The sequence below is a fragment of the Sphaerodactylus townsendi genome, linkage group LG03, assembly GCF_021028975.2.
Source record: "Sphaerodactylus townsendi isolate TG3544 linkage group LG03, MPM_Stown_v2.3, whole genome shotgun sequence".
Lineage (NCBI taxonomy): Eukaryota > Metazoa > Chordata > Lepidosauria > Squamata > Sphaerodactylidae > Sphaerodactylus > Sphaerodactylus townsendi.
The window spans coordinates 71752992-71775682 of record NC_059427.1 but is presented as its reverse complement, the minus strand read 5'-3'; the positions used below and the strand labels follow the sequence as shown (position 1 = coordinate 71775682).

The 22691-nt window shown below is 44.7% G+C and overlaps 1 protein-coding gene across 4 annotated transcripts in view; it reads left to right on the top strand.

Moving 5' to 3' along the window:
- Positions 1–19297, top strand: part of DAG1 (dystroglycan 1) — a 98600-nt gene extending 79303 nt beyond the window's left edge. For all 4 annotated transcript variants that reach the window (XM_048488633.1, XM_048488636.1, XM_048488634.1 and 1 more), the window contains exon 3: positions 14332–19297. In XM_048488633.1, the coding sequence (XP_048344590.1) occupies positions 14332–16722 (2391 nt within the window). In that variant the 3' untranslated portion in view covers positions 16723–19297. The remainder of the gene's footprint in view (positions 1–14331) is intronic.
- Positions 19298–22691: the final 3394 nt, after the last annotated feature.

The following is a 22691-nucleotide window of genomic DNA, read 5'->3' as shown; positions in this document are numbered from 1 at the left end:
GGGAAACAGTGCTAGACTACACGAGTCTTTGGTCTGAGCATAAGAGCTGACTTGCTTGATAATGAATATAGTGAATTTAGCATTGTTGGAGGTTCTTCCAAAATGTGTAATCCTTCTTGGTGTACAGTGGCATGCATAAATCACAATGGTTTTAGCATTCATTTTTTTAATGCTGTCTGGATTTCAACTTAGCATTGTCAGCTGTAGTTCCCAGTGCTATTTACTGTTAGAAGAAAAAACTGTAGTAGCTTCACCCTATCAGAGCACTGTCAAGAAATTGTTCTGCCTATACCAAATTACAGATGCAAAGATCTCTTGCCTACCTCAGGGCCCTCCAGTACTCCAGTAGTCCTAATCCGAGGGCAGTGTGGATATCAAAAAGCCCTGCTAAACTAACAGACATTTGCTTTTAAAATATGTTTGTGACTCAATAATAGTGCATCTACTTTGCAAGCAGTAGATACCACATTTAATCCTTGGCATATCCAGTTAAATAGAAACTCACGTGGCAGCTTTCTTTTCTTGAGCCTTTGCCAGTCAGAGTGCCCTGCTGAGCTAGGTAAACAGATGACTCTGTAGAAGGCAACCTCACCTATTCACTTGTAAATGAGAGTTCAGTGCCTGACAGTAAGCAGATTCACTTTAGAATGTGTGTGCACATAATGTGCATTTCTAACAAACATGACTATGCTTTAGGTGCCTCATTGATAAGATGCAAGTCATCACGGGACTCCTTTTTCAAAGTGGTCAAGGGGAACCTAGTATGCAAATACTCTAAATAACTATTAAATAAGTTGAGAGTTATGCAAGACTTTACTTGTTCATTCCAAATTGCACTTGGTATTATGATATACAGCTTTATTGCAAATGTATTAAATGGGGCAGGATCACCCGGTTAGATTGGGGTGGCCTACTACTGTTTTTTTCTTTTTTTCATTTCTGCTGTGTTCCAAGAAAAATGCTTCAAAGCTTATGTCCAACAGCCTGGATATAGACCAAGCTAGTCCCTGAAAAGTATTCTTCAGTTTCATTATGTAGCATTCATAGTTTTCTTGCCAGACTCCAGTAACAATCACAGCAAGTTGTTCTGTTTGTCAGGACAGTCTTGATGTTGTGAGTTGGATAGAAGACATGATATGCTACGTCCATTGAATTTTGATCCTGACTTCTGCCATAATTAGTTTGAATCTTAAGTGCAAGAAGATAATTTATACTGGTATAGTTCATCATTCTAAAGTTAACCTATTTGCTTTTTAAAAAAAATCTTTAGGTAGTTTAAGGATCAGTGTAGAACAAGTAACCAAAGGAGAGTTCAGCTTTAGCAGAGGAGAGGCTGAACACCACTATTCTCTGTAGAAGCCTCTTGCTGTGTGATTTGTAATTGAATCATAATAATTTGGAAAACAAAGCAGGCTTTCTTCTTTAACAATCTGAGATATTTCTGTTTTGTATGAAATGGCAGAGTTCAGATACAGTGCTGATATTTTGTAGGTAGACATTGAAACCTTTTTCGAATTGAATTGCTTCAGGACTTCAAATTTGATGTAGTCTTAACGGGAGGTACCTGAATGATATAGCCTTTGCGGTAGTTGCTGTTGTAAGTGGTAATGCAACTCTGCCTCAAAGCGTTAAATGACCTATACTGTTGTATTCCTTATACTGAGTACATGTCCCTTCCCCAACTGCTTTGTTCTGCTTTTTGGTGACATCACTTATTGGAGGCTGAGAATAGCCCCCCCCCCCCCCGAATAACGTTCTCCTGGCCCTTATTAAAGAACTTTCAAAGAGGTGCAGCTTGGCCAATATATCTGATGAGGTGGTTCTCTTGGAGGCGTAGCCCATCTTGGTGGGTGGTTTCCACCCCCATTCAGGGAGGCAGGAAGAAGAATTCCGTCACTTCCTGTCCAGGTTTGGAGCTCGTTTTATCCAGTACCTTTCCTGCCTCGACAGGGAGTGCATGGAATTCTTGGTCCTCTGTACCTGAATCCTTCCTTAGCTCCTTTTTGGGCTTCTCCGTCCTCCTGTCTCTTCTTCTTCTATTCTTCTCTCTTTTTTGACCTTAACTGTAAGGAGTGGGGGATAGGGGACCCAGGTCGCAACCCTCTTAGGCTTCCCACCCCCCCCAGCTTAACACGCATTCCCGTAAAGCGGGCTCCCAACATGGCCGCTCAGCGCTTCTCCCCACCCGGGGAACCTTCCATCGCTCAGGCAGAAGCCACTGGGAGAAAGAGCCACCAAAGGCATTACTCTCCTCCGCCCATGAGTCCCCTCTCAGGGCCCCTCCCAACAGGCAGCCGGACGGCTCCAACATCCGAGCAGCAAGCCCAAAGCGGGCGGCAAGAAGCTACTTGGCCAGCGCCAGCCCGCCTCCCGCAACAACAAGGGCTCCGGCCGGACGAGGCTGGCGCCTTCGCTGCCAACCCCGTTCCTTACCTCTCCCCTCCGCGGAGACAGGTTGCCCAGCCCTCCCGGCTTCCTTCAGCAACCTCCGGGCCGGACTGCAGCAGCCATAGCAAGCGGGGAGGCGATTGGAGGAGAACAACCCCCCCAACACCCCGATGCAGAGGCACAGCCTGGGAGATAGATGAGAGCAGGCAAGGCTCAGTGCGCGGGGCAGGCAGCTGCAGGGTGGAGGGAGGAAATGGTGAATGCTGAGTCCCCATTTAACTGGCAGTCCCTCTCTCCTGCTGACTTAGCCAATTTTCTCAACAAGACCATAGAAGACAAACTTCAACAATTCCACTTAGTCAGCCAGAACAACTACCTGGGGCAACTCAAGCTGTTAAGCATGGGTCCTAGGGGTTACCCTAGCTCCCCATTGCAGGGGTCCAGGACCTTCCTATCAGAGACACACACTAGGGGCTACCCTAGGTCTCCCTTCTGGGACCCCTCCCCATGGGCAAACTAGGGGCTACCCTAGAATCCCTCAACAAGACCCTCTCCACTTTCCAGGAGATGAGGAACACAGTGCAGAGGGAAGAGGAACAGGGCATTAATCCATTTTTCAGACTCTGAAGAGTTACCTCCCGTTCCAGACAAGTCCACACAAATGTTTTAAAGACGAAGAACTGGCCTTCCTCATTGCAAAAACTACCACTGCCCTGGAACTACAGGATACAGAGGGGCGCTAAAAATCCAGGCACCAATCCATCTCTGCCTCCCATCGAGAGTCCCACAAGGGAAGCAAACACTATTTCCCTCCAGGCGAGGAACAACAACTGGGTCTTTCCCATTCCCGAAGTTCTTCATCAAAGAGAAAATTAAAAAGAATGGGAGAACCCTGCAGCCAACAAACACAGCCTTTCTTCTGTCAAGAAAAAAGGTACCTCGTGCGAATATGTAGACTCCATCCTACAGGGTACCACCTGTAGAGGCACCCATCATTGGCCACTTAGTCGACAGGCCTGCTGTCAAGGAAGGAGAGGGTAATATCAAAGGGACCCTTGGACAAGAGATCGGACGCCATGCTCCAGGCGATCCACGAAGCCATCGACAGCTCCATCAAAGCCTTAGCTAGCATCCACGTGGCGGCATTACTAGTATGGACTGGAACTCCTTCGCCCTGAACAAATTAGCCCGTCCAGGAGGAGCCTGGACATCAAAACAGGTGCCGCCTTCGCTGATGCCACCTTGGGCCTTCATCATCCCTGTCCTCGCGCCATGGCCTCCTCCTCCTTGATGCATGCCTTGCATAATCACATGGGTTAGATCCTGGCAAGCCGATATTCACTCCAAAACCTCTTAACAAGCTACTCCTTCCAAGGACAAGCTCTTAGGAAGACCACAACCCATCCTGGTCGAGACCAAAGAGATAAAGAAGGCCTTCAAAATTGCCCGGTTCCAGATAGAATAGGAACTGGTCCAGAACAGCTCCTGCGTCATCTTCCTTTCGTTCACACAGAGTACTTCCCAGAACCACCAGGGACGGCAAAGGCTCCTCCTGGTTCCCCAGAGATGCCAGAAACAACTCTTGGTCCAACAGGGGATCTGGTTCCTTTCGTAGAAGGGGAACTTCAGACCAGATTTGATCAAACAACAGACAAGAGGGAAATTCCAAATCCCACAGCTCCTCCCCAGTTGGGGCGTCTCCTTCTGTTCCAACAAGCATGGGAACAAGACACCCGATGCCTGGACCAAGGAGACAGTATCCCAGGGATATGCCACATAGAATTTCTCTCCTTCCCCTCGGTTCCATCCCCTCCCCCCTCAGCAACCAAAAGGAAAAAGCATCCAGAACCTTGGGGGCCATAGAGACATCTTCCATCAGGGCCATGGAACCGGTTCCCAGAGAAGACACCTACTCAGGTCACTACTCTCATTTCTTTACAGTCCCCAAAGGAGAATGGGGACTGGAGAGTGATACTCAATCTCAAGAACACTCAACAAGTTTCTGAAATTACGCCAGATTCAAGATGGAATCTCTCGGACCATCTTTCGGAAGCCATAAGACCGGAGACTTCATGACTTCCCTAGATCTAGTAGAGGCATACCTTCACATTCTATCAGACCCTCACAGAAAATTCTGCAGGTTTGCCGTGAAAACAACCATTACCAATTCAGAGCTCACCGTTATTCGCCTTTCGGCCCCGTTTTTCTCGAAAACTCTATTGGCACCTGTGGCACTTCTTAGGTCATGGGATACACATACACCCCTATCTCGGCGATCTCTTGATTCGATCAGGACCAAGACCAAGGCCACAGGATCTGGAGTTAGTAATCCAACACTACAACTCCATGGATTCCTTTATCAACAGAGAAAACATCCTGTCTCCAACTCCAGCGGATCCTCCACCTCGGAGCCATCATCGAACTCCAACAACAGCATCTTCCTCCCGGAAGAAAAGGTTTGCAAAATACAGAAGATGGCCAGCTCCATCATGCATCCCAAATCTGCATCCCTCATGTTCCTAGTGAAACTCCTGGGAATCCTCATTTCAGCCATGGATCTGGTCCAATGGGGAAGATTTCACGCTTCGCCCTACAACTGCTCCTGCGACCATTCCAACAGGATATTATCCTAAAGAGGGACCGGCCCATCCTACTTCCGCGCCCCCTCAAGAAACAGATGCAATGGTGGCTCCATCGCCAGAACCTGATTCAAGGAAAACATTTCCTGTTTCCGGATCAGATACAACTCTTCACAGATGCCAGCCTCCAGGGATGGGGTGCCAGCCTCAATCACCATTACACACAAGGGAAGTGGGACATCCAATCGTCCAAGCTACCTATCAATGTGTTAGAGGTGAGGGCAATCCTCTTAGCCCTCCAATCGCTCCAGACCTACGTCTCCGGTCAACACATCCTGAAGATGCGCTGAACAACTTGCTCGCAGCCAAGTCGTACCTCAACAATCAGAGGCTGACTCAAGATCGTCGCCTTCTCAAGGAAGCCTCCAAGATAATGTCATGGGCAGAAACCAATCTCTTGAGCATCCAAGTAGGAGACATCAAAGGTTCTCTGAACCTGAAGCATGAACTGGCTAAGCCGATCAAACAATCTCCTGGCAGAATGGTCCCTGAACGGAAACCTTCTTGAGCATCACCCGCAGATTCCGGCCAGACCAAGCATCGATTTGTTAGCCCCCACTTGACCCAGAGCAGCGCCAAGTGCCAAACTTTATGTCCAGATTTTTATCACCACAAGGCGATGGCGGTGGATGCCTTGTCAAACCAATGGCCCCTGTCCTACTATAAGCCTTCCGTAATTCCTGTCATGCGAAGCTACTCAGGAAGATCATCGCAGAGAAGGCACAAAGTGATCCCTAGTGGCACCTGCATGGCCAAGGAGACCTTGGTTTTCCACAATCAGGAACTGTCAGCTACCCCTCCAGTTCGGTTCGGTCTTTAGAACTCCTGCATCAGGGCCTCTTTCCACCTAACCCAGACTGGTTAAAACTGACCGTCTTGTTGAGCAACAGAAACTGATCAACAAGGGTTACTCCAGTGAAGTGACCAACACACTCCTGGCCTCCAGAAGACCAGCCACAGTCGCGAGGATCTACGACTATACTTGGAAGCGGCCGTCATCACAGGGCTAAAGCCAAAGACTATCGATCTGGAATTACCGGCGTTATCTTCCATCTTAGACTTCCTACAAAGGGGCTTCCAGGCTGGTCTCAAGCAACACTCTGAGAAGACAGGTGCATACATCCTGTCTACAGTTTGGCATACTTTTCAAGGGTTTTCGACAGCGCATAACATCCCTGGCGTTATTACGTTTCCCTAAAGGGGTTCAGCAATCTCAGCCCCCCACCTGTCACCGGTTTCCATCCTGGAGGCTGCACCGCGGTCCTCTCGGCCCTCACAAAGACTCCCTTTGAGCCCATCCAGACCATCTCCCTTAAATGGCTCAGAATGAAGGCTCTATTTCTAACAACCATCCGCCGGCAGAGGAGTCTCAGAAATCCCGCTCTCTCCATCGATCCCAATCTCTGCATCTTCCCACGGCTGACAAGGTGCGTCCTTAGCATGGATCCCACCTTCACGACCCAAGGCCTCCAGCTTCCACCTACAACAGGACATCATTTTCCCTACTTTCCATTCTCGCCTTCTCATCCAAAGGAAAAGAGTCCTGGCACACATTGGATGCCAGGCGGGCACTTAAGGCATTCCTCATTAGAACTGAATCTATTAGGAAAACCCAAACCATGTTTATCAACATCTCAAACCCAAACATGGGCCATACCATGTCCACATCATCCATCAGTGCCAATCTGAAATTAGGTGTATAGTAGAAGATCCACAAAGCATTAGATATTCCTGTCCGGTAGGAATAACAGCACATTCCACTAGATCAGCGGCTTCCAATGCAACAACAGGCATAACAGCCTCAGTCGAACAGATATGCGGACAGCAATCTGGTCTACCCCCTCTACCTTTGTGAAGCACTACAAGCACTTCAATCTTGGGGGCATCCGATACGAGTATTTGGGCGTGGGAATTTACTGGAGCATATTATAGATTCCTAACGACAGCCCACCTAATAAGGGACCCTGCTTTGGGAGGTCCCACCAAGATGGGCTACGCCTCCAAGAGAACGGTCCATTGGTTCACTTGCATTAGAGAGGCCTTCTCTTGTAGTGGAGACCATCTTAACCCTCTAACGTCGTTAACAGTACAAATTGAGCTCCAGAACAGTACCAAATAATTTAGCAGCCCTACTAGTTTTCTTAGTTCACCTTGGGTTACCTAGGGCTCTCCTTCCAAGCCCAAACCAGTTTAGTTTTAGCTAAGGCTAGAGTTAATGTTGTTATTATGTTAGACGTTATCTCTCTTGTGAGACCTTTGTTCCTTCTTACTGTACTTCAACTGCTCGGCTAGTCGGATACTGGATAAAACGAGCTCCAAACCTGGACAGGAAGTGACGGAATTCTTCTTCCTGCCTCCCTGAATGGGGGTGGAAACCACCCACCAAGATGGTCTACGCCTACAAGAGAAGGCCTCTTCACGGTAAGTGAACCAATGGACCGTTCCCTTTGTCTCACAGACTAGCTGCAGTAAAGCTAATATGGGTATTGCATGATTTATATCAAACAACTCCAATGAATGTGCAGTAACATGTGTAGTACAGTTTTCTAGCAGAAATCAAGCCCTCCACTTTCAGAGACATTAATTTTAAATTCAACAGGCAGTTCAGCATTAATTCATATATTTTGTGCATACCCAAAGTTTCATTGTTCTGTGCAAGAGGTTCATCTTTTGACTAATCAATTTTGGCCTCTTAAAAGAAGATTTGCTATTTTATTTAAAGCAGTGGAGGCTTTTTTTATAACCAGGGGAGGAGGGATTGAGTGAGAGATGAAGGATTCAGCTGCATAATATCCATTACATTTAATAGTCCCTGGAATGCCTAGGCAGCTCCATCCAAAGGAGGTGTGGGGTGAGCAGCAGCTGGGGCTGGCACCTCCTCCAAAGAGGCATGCGGTAGCATGGCCAGCAGGAAAACAAAGGAAAACTCCTGCTGGCTGCAAAATGCCCCATTCAGGGCAATGGTTTAGGCCACTCTTTTTGGTGGGGTAAGTCTGTCCTGGGAAGAGGGGGCATTCCCACGGCCTAAAGTTGCCTCCCCTAGAATGCCCTTGTCCACCCCAATGTAGCCTCCTGAGGTGGATGGCCACTGCATCGGCATCTGTGCCGTTTGGGTGGCACAAGTGGCAATGAGATTGACACAAGGGCCACACTGCTTCCAATGTGGCTTTGCCCCCACCTTTGGATTGGACTGTAAGAGGGGAGTGGACATGTTCACGGAGGATAGGACTATCCTTGACTTCTGGTCAAAATGGATAATGTAGTCATGATGCAAGTGCTGTGGAACACAGGTAGAGTAATGCAGCTACAGTCATCCTGCTTGTGGGCTTCCTAGAAGCACCTGGTTAGTCACTTTGTGAACAGACTGCTGGACTTGGTGGGCCTTGATCTGATCCAGCATGGGTTTTTCTTATGTTCTTAATCCTCTTTGTATCATTAGAAGACCTGAAGTAATCCTGTGTCAGCCAGAAGACTACATATCTGCACTTTTCCCTCACTTATTCCATTTAATGCAGACTCTTTCTCTGCAGCTAGTTGTGATCAGGAAAAACTGACTGTCTGGAAGCATGCCAAAGTGTGTTCCACTCTTCAACTTACAGGGGAAAAGTACATGAGTGAAGCCTTAGGATCTAGGCTATTCCAATTCCTGTTTGTTCTGAAACCAAGGGAGCACCAGCAATCTGTCCGATGAATTTTGGGGAGGGAGGGAGTATGCTTTCGCAATATATTCAAGCAAATTTCACATATAACAACTATATAACAAGTATCTATATAACAACATATAACAAGTATCCAACAGTTAAAACATTCTGGTGATATTAACACAGTAACCAATGAAAGGAGGCAACCTGGGATGTGATAAAGTTATCAACTGGTCATTCATCTTTGTGGGTATTCTGTGCAGCCCCACACTGGGACTGCGCTTGCGAAAGCCTGCCACAGAAAGATTTTCAAGCTTTTTGTCTGCTCTGCAGCTCTGAAGATCACTCACTCTCCCTCCCCATCCCCTTGGGAGGGAAGATTCTCACCGAGATGGTCACGTGGTGGGAGGGGGGTAGTGCTATTCCCTCAGCTCTTTTCTTGGAGGTGGAGGACATCTTGGTGGGTGATTTCCACCTCATCTCAGGGAGGCAGGAAAAAGAATTCTGTCACTTCCTGTCGAGGCTTGGAGTCCATCTCTGGCTCCTTTGGGTGCTTCAGAGCAAGGGGAGAAGAGGTTCCCCAGCCTCTATTTCTGTCCCTTCTTGTGGAACCTTCTAGGCTTTCTCCAACCTGAGCTGCTCAGAGCTCCCTCAAAGGAAGGGCCCTAAGGCAAAAAATGAGAAAAAAATAATTAAAGAGCCATTCTTCTAAAAAGGCGATTGTCTTCTCCAACCAGGCAATTGGCCACTACAAATAGCTTGCACTGTCAAGATCACATTGGTCTCCAGATCCCCTGCAATGGTGCCTTCCATCAGAACTGCCTGGAACCAGCAATAAGGCTCTTTGGAGTTGATCCATTCAGTGTCAAGGCTCTTCAGAGCCAATTGGTTTGGCGCCAAGGTTCTTTGGAGCTGCATAGTTCAGAACCTAGGATTTGTCAGAACCGAGCCTATTTTAGCAACAAGGTTTTTCGGAGCTGAACAGTTTAGCAACAAGGTTTTTCGGAGCCGAATCGTTCAGTGCTGAGGCTTTTTGGAAATGAATCGTTTAGCATCAAGGCTCTTTGGAGCCAATTCACTCAATGCCAGGCATCATTGGAGCTGACCCACTTGGCGCCAAGGATTGTCAGAACTGATCCACTCGGCACCAAGGATCTTTGGGTCCGATCTGCTCCGCACTGAGAGTCAGTCTGTTAGGTCAGCCTCTGACTAGCGCAGAGACTCTGATGGTGGGTCTTTTCACCTTTCAGATGTGTTACAAGGTCTTGATGAGGGACAACTGAGGTCTTCACTTTGGGTGATTAGCATCGCTTCTTGGAGCACCTGGTCTGGATGGCCAAAGCTCTGATCTTATCAGTCCACTCTGCGCCACCTGGGGCATTGCATGCCTTAAACCCACTTGACAGTACTCTTATTGTGTTGCTTACTGCCACATCTCTGTTGACTGTCGAGTTCTGCTTGGTCTAGACCCACTAATGAACTGGAAAGGCTATACAACGTTCAGAAGGAAGACTGCAGGTTCCTTTCCCAAGCCAAGCTTGTGTCTACTGTCCCATCCCGTAACAAGAAAGGAGGGGAGAGAACTTGACTTTATTCAATTGCTTCCTTGGAAACTAAAGCGGCTACCTTTATGGTCACAACCCAGGCAGTACCAAGTGCAGGAGATGCTGCTAGAGAGCTGGCATTGGCATCACATCAACAGGGGTTGTGTTCCAATTTCATTGGAACAGGGAGTTTTCTCTTCCTACCGTTCCCCCTACTCTACTGTAGTAGACATACACAAGCCAACAAACCCTGGGGCATTCTCATTGCCTGTCATGAGAGTGGGAATTCTTGGCTCCCATCCTAAAATCCTTGGCCCAGATTGTGACCTCCAGGCTCCCTCCTGCTCAGGGCGGATCCTGTGCTACACAATGATGTGCGAGCACTCTGCCTAACAGCTTGACCACTACAGCATTACAAAAGTAGTCTGTTAGAATGAGGGCCATCCTCTTACCATCCAGACAAGAGTCCACCACAATGTCCTAGGACAACAGTTGGTCCATTTTTTTCTGTGGGTACAAGGACAAAAAGTTGTATCTGAATCATGTGACTTACTTGTGTTTGATTCCTACTTCACTTGAAAGGCTCCAGTCTTTCTACATCCTCAGTTAAAGTGTACTTTTCTGCTATTTTCAGCATTTCATCTTGGGTTGGATTTATTCTCCTCTTTCCCCACCCACCCTGCAACCTCAAGGGTTTACAGAGCATGTGCCCACCTGTTAAGAGACCTGTGCCACAGTGGAATTTGATTTTCACTGGGTTAATGGCATGCCCCTTTGAACCTTGACTTCCAGTGACTTATTGCTCCTGACCTATAAGACTGTCCTCCTTGTTGCCATCACCTCTGCTAGGAGGGTAGGAGACCTGTGAACTCTCAGGTATGATCCATTTTCAATCGATTCCATCAAGAAAACGTGCTATGGTGCCCCAGCCTAGAGCATTTCTAAGCTGGTTTCAGCATTCTACATGGGTCAGGACATGGTCTGGCCAGTGTTCTTCCCCAAACCATCTCTCCCAGTGGAACAGTCTCTGCACACACTACACATACATAGTGCATTGCTTTTCAACCTGCATTGCACTGCAGACACGATGAAGGGCAATAACCTTTTCATTCTGGTAGGGGACCACATAGAGAGCTAGCAGTAGCTACACCAGTGTACATGAGTGCCCAAGCCCATAAAGTTCACCTATGGCTCATCAGGAGTGCTTTGGTCATTGGAAGTTCATACTCAGTCCAGCAGAGAACAGGTAGTGTCAGCTGCCTGGCTATCAAATGCACACAGTCAGGACATTTAAAGGATGGCCACATGACCCTCCTTGACATCTGTTTTTTGACATTATTTGGTGGACTTTAACTCCTACAGGGAGGCTGCAGTGATCCAACCAGTCGACAGGCATTAGTTAATTAGGCAACCTCATGTCCACCGCCAAGCTACTTCAGCTTGCTAGTCTCCCAATGTGGGGCTGCACAGAATACTCACGAAGATGAAATACAGAGTTGCGCTTACCTGTAACTGTAGTTCATTGAGTGGGTTTCTGTGCAGACACGCATCCCTCTCTCCTGCCCCTCCATGGGCTGCTATTTTTTACCACGTAGCAACTGGCTTTTGAGGTCTTCCTTGTCTACTGTTGCGGCAGTAGAAGAACTGAGGGAATAGCACTCCTTCCCCTCCCAGGATATGACCATTTGGGCAGGAATCTTCCCTCCAAAAGGGAGGGGAAAGGGTAGCAAGTACTCTTCAGTGCTGCAAAGCAGACATAAAGCTTAAAAATCTTTCTGTGGCAGGCCTGAGCAAGCACAGTCCCAGTGTGTGTCTGCACAGAAACCCTCTTGATGAACTTCAGATACAGGTAAGTGCAACTCTGTATTTTCCACTTACTAAACAAATTGAAGTATATTTGAAGGACAATTCCCCTTAGGTCCACTTACATTCTAGAGGTCCTTCTGGCCTTGTGATAGGTGTGCTTGTTCCACAGACGTGTAGCGGAATGTGATGGAAGTAATTTTTTTGCCAATTCCTTGCCCACTGCTATGGAATACATAAGCTTCAGGCACATCTCCCAGTGGAATGAGAGCTGTATTATTGCGGATACTGTTTTGGAAGTGAGGGAAGGTAGGTAGGCAGGAAGCGGGGGGGTGGGGGGAGGAAGCAACCAAGTGCAGTTATCTCTAGTCCTTGTCAGTGTATAGATGTGTGATCTTTGCTTTTTTAAAGTTTCTACTCCCTCAATTAAGCCACAGTCTACTGGGTACACAGCCATATTTCTTAGTCATTGTCCTCTAACTGTTGCCATCTGCCATGAAGCAGAATATTTGTGGGAAAAGCATCTAATCAGATGTTCTATCCTTGCCCACAAATGGAGCCAAGCATAACATGCTTGGATGTTTAGCTGGTTAAGGATAAGCTTGACCGAGAACATACTCTCTTGAGTGTGTTTTTTAAAATGCTGGGATGTTTGAGCACTTTGGATCTTGGTGAAATAAAAGTGGTCAGCTAGCACTTTTGCTGGCCATCTTAAATGGTGCATATACTCCTAAATATCTCCCTACACCTTTGAATCCTTGGTTCTCAAACTCACAGATAGTGCACAGCAGAACTAGATCTTCTTCACTCATCTTGTCTTGAGGAAAATAGCCAGGCATGCTGCAAACAGGACCATTCACATTCTGACATCCGTGACTACTCTGGAACATACAGGAAAAGCTGAACACTTGCTTTAAAAACCATTTTCATAATTTGAAATAGTTGAACATGAGCAGTGCCACTGATTTCTTCTCCTGTTTTACTACCAACAAAAGCAAGTACTGAACATGTTAACCTTTCCTGGACAGTTTAAGGGCTATGTGTCCTTTTATGAATGGCATGCAGAGAATCTTCAAAAATCCCTTATAGATGTGACAGAACAGGAAAATTATCACCAAAATTTATGGATTATGAGTATTGGTATTCTTTAAGCATCAAATATATTTGACAGAGTGCTAGGATTTTTTTTAAGTCTTCACTTTATAACAGGACAATATACTTTATCAAACTTTTATTTTGGTGTCAAGTTCCCAACTTTGCTACCTCCTGCCCTATAATAGCCAAGGATCTGGTCAGCTTATCTGCCATCCTTTTCATGTCCCTGCCACCCACAAGTTTTCATCCATCCAACAGAATATCAAGTACTTCCCATATTTCTCTAACTTGGTATTACTCCAGCTCCAGGTTTCCTTCTTCCCTTCCTATCCCTTAATAAAGAGGAGCAGGGCCTGCAGGAGCTCATCATATAGACTAATGTAACTTACCTATGAAAATAAGTTTGAGAAAATTACTGTCCCACACAAAGGGCAATCACTTGTCTGCACAGATGTCGATACAGTGGAACCTCAATTTGTGTTGGTAATCCATCCGAAAAGAATCGATTAAAACCGAGGCAAACTTTTCCATAGGAATCAATGTAAATCCAACTAATCCATTCTAGGGACTCCAAAAAACATACCAAAAACATATTTTTGGTGAATAAACATAGTGCTTAATGCTGAAAACAGTAACAAACAATAACACTAGGACCAGCTTCAGAGCCAGTGGACCAATGTCGCACCAGAAAGCTGTCCAAAGAGGTCTGTTTCTGACGCCTCTTTAAGATTTGTCTGAAATGGGGCGAGACATTGTCATTAGACAAGTTGCAGACACGACCTGCAACAGCTTTGTCCGGGTGATTTTTCTCCACAAACTCCTGCACCTTACTGCAGATTGATTAAAACTGAGGCAAATCGATGAAAACTGAGACAAATTTTTCACTGAAAAAATCGATGAAAACCAAAAGCAATGAAAACCGAGGTTCCACTGTATATTTATCACTTGTAGTACATCAGTGACCTAAAACAAAACATCACGTTCTGCTTAATAAATATCACCTAGACATTATTTTTATGTGTACAAGTGTGTTTTAACAATAAACTTAGAGTCATTTTCAGTCTTTTTGTCCTTGCAAAATTATCTTTTGATTTACCTTCCATATTTTGTACAATGGAGGAGTGTTAAATGGCTTCTGCATAAACTTTAAAAGTATCTTGTGTTACTGATTTCTTAAAGATGCCATAATTTATTTTGTCTGTTTTTTTTCTCTTTTAACAGATCACTGAAGCTGGAAAAGAATCTTTGCCTTCTTGGCTGAATTGGGAACCAGAGAATAGCACCCTGGAAGGCCTCCCACTTGACACAGATAAGGGCATTCATTATATTTCAGTGAATGCAATGCAGCTAGTATCTAATGGAAGCTACATACCCCAAACCACCAATGTCTTTTCAATTGAAGTTCATCCTGAAGATCACAATGAACCTCAGTCGGTACGGGTGACTTCACAAGATGTGAATGAAGCAGCACCATTTGTGTGTAGTGCAGAGGAACCAGTCACTATTTTGACTGTTATTTTGGATGCTGACTTAACAAAAATGACACCAAAGCAAAGGATCGAACTTTTAAACCGCATGAAAAGCTTCTCAGAAGTGGAACTTTATAACATGAAATTAGTTCCTGTTGTAAATAATAGACTTTTTGACATGTCAGCATTTATGGCTGGACCAGGGAATGCAAAGAAGGTGGTGGAAAATGGAGCTTTACTGTCCTGGAAATTGGGTTGTTCCTTGAGCCAAAATAGCGTCCCAAACATAAGCAGTGTTGAAACTCCAGCTAAAGAAGGTACAATGTCTGCTCATCTTGGCTACCCTGTAGTTGGCTGGCATATTGCTAACAAGAAACCTAATCTTCCAAAGAGAATTCGGCGGCAAATAAATGCTACACCAACACCTGTGACTGCTGTTGGACCACCAACAACTGGCCTCCAAGAGCCACCAACTAGAATTGTTCCAACACCCACTTCTCCAGCCATTGCACCTCCTACTGAAACAACAGCTCCTCCAGTGAGAGAACCTGTACCATTGCCTAAGAAACCCACAGTTACTATTAGAACAAGAGGTCCTATTGTTCAGACACCAACTCTCGGCCCTATTCAGCCAACCAGAGTGGGAGAAGCAACAACTACTCTCCCTGGCCCAATTCAGCCGACAATGACAGGATATGTGGAACCTACTGCTGTAGTTACCCCGCCCACAACAAAGAAGCCAAGAGGAACCACTCCAAAACAAGCCACGCCATCAACCACTGATATTACAACACGGAAACCTCCTAAAAGAGGTCCCAAAACTCCTCGACCTTCAAAGACTCCTGGGACTACTCGGTCGCCCCTCATTAAACAGGAGGCCGTTTCACCACCAACTCGCTTGCGTACCACTACCATTGGAACTCCCCGTGTGCCCAATGATCCACCTGTGCTGAAAAACCACATTGACCGAGTAGATGCATGGGTAGGCACTTACTTTGAGCTTAAAATACCTTCAGATACTTTCTATGACAAGGAAGATACCACCACTGATAAGCTTCAGCTGACCATGAAACTGTTAGGGGAGCAGCCATTGGAAGAAAATTCTTGGGTGCAGTTCAATAGCACTAGTCAGCTAATGTATGGGCTGCCCAATCAGACCCATACAGGCATTCATGAATATTTCATGCATGCCACTGACAAAGGTGGCCTTACTGCCGTGGATGCATTTGAAATATTTGTCCATGCACTTGAACAAGATGAGGTGCCTCCAGTTAAATTTAAGGCCAAATTCCACGGAGACCATAATACAGTTACCAATGACATTCATAAGAAAATCATGTTGGTAAAGAAGCTGGCATTTGCACTTGGAGACAGAAACAGTAGTACTATTACCTTGGCCAACATCAGCAGAGGTTCTATTGTAGTTGAGTGGACAAACAATACTCTGCCTTTTGAACCATGCCCAAAAGAGAAAATTCGAGCTTTGAGCAAAAAAATTTCTGATGAATCTGGTAATCCAAGCCAAGGTTTCTCCAATGCCTTAGAACCAGAGTTTAGGCCCATCAACATTTCTGTAGTTGGTTCTGGCAGCTGCAGACACATCCAGTTTATTCCAGTTACTAAAGATGGACCACCCACAACTTCACCACCTACAGACGTGCTTCCAGGGCGAGATCCAGAAAAGACAAGTGAGGATGATGTGTACCTACACACAGTAATTCCTGCTGTCGTGGTGGCAGCCATCCTTCTGATTGCTGGAATTATTGCTATGATTTGCTATCGCAAGAAGAGAAAAGGCAAACTTACCATAGAAGACCAGGCTACCTTTATCAAGAAGGGAGTACCGATAATCTTTGCAGATGAACTAGATGACTCTAAACCACCTCCTTCGTCCAGCATGCCATTGATTCTACAGGAAGAAAAAGCTCCTCTCCCACCCCCTGAGTACCCAAATCAGAACATGCCAGAGACCACACCACTCAACCAAGACACCATAGGGGAGTACACACCACTGCGGGATGAAGACCCCAATGCACCTCCCTATCAGCCTCCCCCACCCTTCACAGCACCCATGGAGGGTAAAGGTTCCCGCCCAAAGAACATGACCCCATACAGGTCTCCACCCCCTTATGTCCCTCCTTAATGAACAAGAGATGCATGCGGAGATGGGGCCTATAGTTCCACACCAGTGTTGTCTGTGAGGATCGTTGGCCTGCAAATCCGTTACCAACCAGAAAATCAACATCCAGAATCTCAAACGTTGCCCGGTCCCAGCAGGCCCTCTCCAAATGCATTTGCTACACCAGAGTGCTTGTGGAACTTTTGGGAGACTGAATTTATTTTTGCCTAACAGCTTTTGTTTTGTTTATTCATAGAGAAAAAAAAATCTTGGCTCAAAAAGTATTTCTGACAGCAGGCGTCTCAAAGCATCAGTGAACTTGTGCAAAGGGAGACTGGCTGGACATGCAGGCAGCTCTAGGGGTGGCACGCTGGGTCTCTGCTGTTTGCCTTTAAAACTAACTGTACTGTTTTTTCTATTCACGTGTGTCTAGCTACAGGGCATAACATGAAACATAGCCTAAGAATCAGAGGACTTTCTGAGGTCAACATTAAGTTTTTACATTTAATCGCTGTTACCTAAACTTGTATGTATAGATTTGGGGAAGGGGGGGAGTGCTTTACTACAAATAAGCTCCTGGGGTGTTTCCAATGCCAGTCAGGCTGAGGGACCATCTTTTTTTTATCAAAGGAATCGTATTTTTTCACACATACAAATCAGTCATCAGGTGGGGTCCTTTTGCAAACTGTAAAGAGAGGTCTTGTTGCTCTATCACGCTGTTGCTGGACAGATGTCGTGTTGACAGCTGCAGGTTTTTTAAAAGAGAAATTTAGAGAGCTTTTTACAGTTACCAGAAAGCTGGGCCAAATCTTGCCATGTAGTGATATTGCTGCCCACCAGTGGTATCTTCAAGCTGCAAGGTTTATGGTGCTGCTCTGAGATTTTTCATCTGGAAGGCAAATTCTGGCTTTTGAAACACTCTTGAGGTATTTTGGTGAAGATGCAATATTTTTATGTAGTGTAATGTAGTTTCCTCACATCAAGACTCCTCCTAGACCACAGTATTGAAACAGTTCCTCCTCCCCTCCCTGTCTCCTCTGGCTGCTCCTGCCCCTCCCTCCCCTTTGTCCTGTGGGCACACACAAATGCAATAGAGTAGCTGTCTGGCAGTTGGGAACATTAAAAACGCCAGAAATAGTTCATAGTAAAAACCAGTGAACTCTCAGCTCTTAATTTTTTTACTAAATTTTTGATACAGCCTCAAATTGTTTTATTAAAAAAATAATTAAATACGGTAATGCTGCCAGCAGTTTGTATGAGCTTAGCTTCTTAGTATCAACTCAATGGAACTGACTGCTTTGCTCATTTTGGATTTAATTTTTTTTTTTGGTCTTTCATAGTCCTTGTTTTAAATATTAGAACCATGTCTGAGTTTCTTGCCTTTTGGAAAAGTGAGCTTTCACATATTTCTCCTGGGAAGTCAGAGCTGCCCTCAAGGTCACTCCCATGCCTTTTTTTTTTTCCTTAGACAAAGACATTTTAAGCATGGATTTTTTTTTCTTGTCCATTTGAGACTATTTTTGGTACATTAAGAGGGAGGACAAAACCCTTTGCAATAATGAGTCCATCCCCTGGCTGGGGGCTGGGCGGCCCCTGGCTGACTTTGCACACAAAGCAGACACTTTTTAAGCCATATTGACTGTTTTGCAAAGTATGTTTGTGTGCTGACCTGGCCAATTAACTAGTGGATGAATGGCTCAGATGACCTGCACATCTGAACTTGCTAGGGTGGCATTTCCATCAAGCCTTTTTTTAAAAAAAAACTACTTGAACAGCATTTTACCTATCAAAAACAAATATCAGTTTGATTAAGGGCCCTTGTAGTTCTGCACTCTGCTTCTAATCCCTGAGGTGGGATGGAGGGGTATGTGTTGAAATGAGGGTGACTGTAAAGGATGCTTCAGTTTTTACCTGTGTCTAGTTTGACAGGCATGCATTTGTCCGACAAAGTTTAAAAAACCACTGCATCTCCTCTTCTCCCCCTTCCCTACTTGACCGTTGGGGTATGCCTGAGATGAGGAGAGGCATTGTGGTCCAGCTCTCACACAGGCATTCTAGTTGGATGGACAGGGATCAAGTGGCACTACTTTTAAACAGATGGTGGAAACCTGCTTGTAAGAGCCTTCCCCTTTCTCAGCCACTAGCCATGGCAGCACAGTGCCAAAACCTATACTGGCAGGCCTGCCTTTCAGATGTCTCCAAGTTATCAATACACAGAGCCTCCTAAGCCCAAATGCTGCAAGTCAGAAGGGCCTTCCAAACAATGCCGTTGCCCCTAGCAACTGATACCACTTTGTACTGGTCATGCGCAAGCGCAAACAGTTTCAGGCCTGGGCCTACCTGTAACCATAGAAACTGGAGGCGAAGGGGCAGTGAACAGAATAATAACAATGGCATTCTCATCAGCCGCCTTCCCCCTAAGCACCAGTGCTGTTTATTTATGCCACTAGACACTGTAATGGTGGGAGAGAATCTTGTATTAAAAGTGTTCACCAACCACTGATGTGTTTTTATGTCCTTATATAATTATTTTAAAGATGTGTTTTCTGCATTCTGTAAAGAGGCATATCAACTAAATAAACCAGTGTACTTTACTACACATGCAGAGGCTAGTGAGCTCTTCCATCAGATCCCATTTGGGTTCCCAGAAAATAGTATTTCCCTATCTCCATGCCCAGGAGGGTCCTGGGAAAGAAGCCTCAGACAGTGCATTAATAAACTGCTGGTGAGAGTAAGACTGCTGAATGGAGTGAGGGGTGGCTGCTCCCTGAAGCTGCTCCCCAGTTGCCTTGGTAAGAATTCTGAGAGAGTTGCTTGCTGTTGGGTTGAAGATTTTTTCACCATGAAAATATAAGAAACAAAGCACAATGGTAGATCTGTAGCAATGCTCCCCGCCTTAAATTCTCACTAGTGTGAAAAAACATTCCTGTTGCTTTCTTAAACTGAAGTTGACAAACAGCACAGACTTTGCATTTCTGCAAAGAATTTCATTCTCTAAAATGTCATGCTGGTAAAAACGCTTCTGAAGCGACAACCTCAAAGACATAAGGTTCCATTAACTGTAATTGGTTGTGTTGGTTGTTTATGATAATATAACACAGTCTGTAAAATGCTTCCGTCATTCATCCTGGTAACAGTGCTGTAAAGTAGGTCCTATTTTACAGAGCACAAACAGAGGCGCGTAGCTCGTGATGGAGAGCAGGGGTTTGAGTGCACAATTTGTCTGCTGCTCTGTCCATTCACCACACTAGCTATTTAATTTGAATCCAGATTAGGGCAAGGAGAATTACACTGCTGTAAAAAAACCAAACTGTATTGGCTGCTTTTGATGTTTGTGTCATATTCCTTTTCAGGCTTTCTAATCACACATCAGAATATGGCTATATTCTGTTTCTGAGGAGAAGCTGTAGGACTTTATATTTTTGTTTTGTATTTGTACATAATAACATTCTAGATTTTGTCACACCTTTAGTACCAGCTTCTTCATATTTCCATGCCCTTTCTCTAACTTGGAACTGAAACTCTTTAGCCCATTTCTTTGACAATTCAAGTGCTATTATCTTCCCTAAACCCTTGAGATAAGGTGAACTATAAATATCTATAAAAAGGACTAAGTTTTAATCCCTGTACAGTTTCAGCCCTGTAGGAAGTAGTTTCTTTACAAACACGCAATAAGTAAAAGACATACCCTTCTAATTTTATGATGTTACATATAAATTATGTTTCCAATTTAATTTATTTAATTATCAAATTCACTACAAATCTGTCACATTACTGATTGCTTTGTTTCCATTTTTCTGGATCATTTGTTTTCTGGATCATACCAATATTTAAAACTTTTTCACTTTAAATAATAATTAATTTTATTATACTAATTGCATCCTTCAAGTTGTCTAACAATTCTCTCTGTCAAAGGGATGAAGATTTTTTCCCCAATAAAAACTAATTTATAATATTCCCCTCCCTATCCTATCTGAAAGGCTTGGATTTTGGATTATAATATTTTATAACTGATTCCAACCTTATACCCACTTACTCAAAAGTGGGTTACATTGGTCTGTGGTAAAAAGGTAGCATATCCAGGTAGGAATGGTTGCAATCTTCTATTAGTCAAGGAAGAAGTTTCTGTGATATTTATGAGTATGTTAATAGTACAATCCTAAACAGAATTTTAAAATGATAAATTCAAGATAAATATGTACAAAGTACTATAGATCAATGTTTCTAATTTGCCACATGGCCAAATTCAGGCACACTTAAATCTAGAGATTTAATCTGTTATCTATAGACAGCTTTCAAGAAATCTGAAAAAATTACAGGTATCTGAAATCTCAAAAAATAAATCCATTGGGGTTCACCCCCCTCCCCCCACAAATGATAGATTCAGCACTTTAGTGTTAAGGAATGAATACCTCCGTGGCCATTTCTAGGCAGCCACAACAGTGGTTCAAGGCTCACTTTCAACTGCCACTGGATGACTTGCTACTGCCTGCTGCTTGCTACTGTACAACAGCAGCCACCCTATAAAAGCCAGTACATTGTAGTGGCTGAAGTTTCACATCATAATCTAGGAGAGCCAGGTTCATATTCCCAGTGTGCCATGGGAACTCATTGGGTGACCTTCGACCAGTTACACATTCTCAGCTTAACATACCTCATAGGATTGTTGAGAAGATAAAATGGAGAAGAGAATGATCTGAGCTTCTTTGAGTTCTGATGGTGGAGAAAGGGGGGGGGGGGATATAAATTAAGTAAATAAATATAACTGACAAATGGGGGGGGACAGATGGTGGCAGGTAAAAGATAGGTTGTTTGGTGGGTGGGAAAGAGTGAAGGAAGCAGAGAAAGGTGAGGATATGGGAGTTACCAGAAGGAGGGAAAGAGAATATGTGAAGTGCTTGCTGCAAGTCCTTGCACATTCCCACCATGCAACTGGAATAGCAGTCATCACCACAGGAATGTTTTCCCATAGTTTGACTGCGTAGAGTCTGTCAGGCGAAGGGAAAGTGAAGACAGAGCAGCAGCTAATGGTAGGCTGTCTAGGGGGTGGGAAGGAGAAAAGGGAGTAGACAGAGGGGAAAGGTGATGGGGCCTTTTGTGGAAGGGAAAGAAGAAATGATCGGGGAGGGGGAATTGAGAAGCCCCCCACAAATTGTTGCAGGTTACCTGTTTTTAGATACTAAACATAGCTCAATCTACTTAAGTTCTTTACCTCAATATTTTTATATATACTGAAACCCAATTTACCAACTAAGTTTTTATTCAGCTTAAAATGTTACTTTTGTATGTTTTTGCAGGAAGATTGTGGTTCCAAACAGTGAGAGAGGAATTAAGCAGAGTTGGACTATTCCACGCCTTGGTTTCAGTGGACTAAGAATGGTCTAACTCTGCTAAAGATTGCATTGTTACTACACTGTTCTTTCCACAGCTGTGCTTTCATTTTCTCACCTCTGATACTTCAGCAGGTACCTGGCTAGAAAATACAAAACAACAGCTAGATAAGTGACCAAGAGACTAGCTTGCACTCAAAGAAACTGTTTGGCAACACAACTTCATTCCATTGAAACGGAGCACTTAGAAGGAGATTGCATGAATAAGTTAACTGTTGAGTGATTAAAGATTGCTCACCCAGGTCCTCATATATAAAAATCCGTATTTGTGATTAACGATGGCACCGGCCTTTATATTTGTTTTCTTTGTGAAGCAGAAGAAATACATTTGTATGTTAAAGTCACCATATCTCAATACATCTTTCCTGCCATGAAAGCAGGCATACTTGGCCCTTTTGCTCACGTTAATGAGTGTGCTTAAGAAATACCAGCAGAAGATTAAAGGAGTTCTGGCAAGACATTGCTGGTGTGCACACAGTAGAAATTAAATGAGTTTCTGCTAATCTTTCTGTGACACTCTACCCACTTGGCAGCAGTTTTGGTTCCCTTGTACCAAAATGTGCAACTCAGACTGGTTTAAACTTTAAACAGTGCACATCCTTG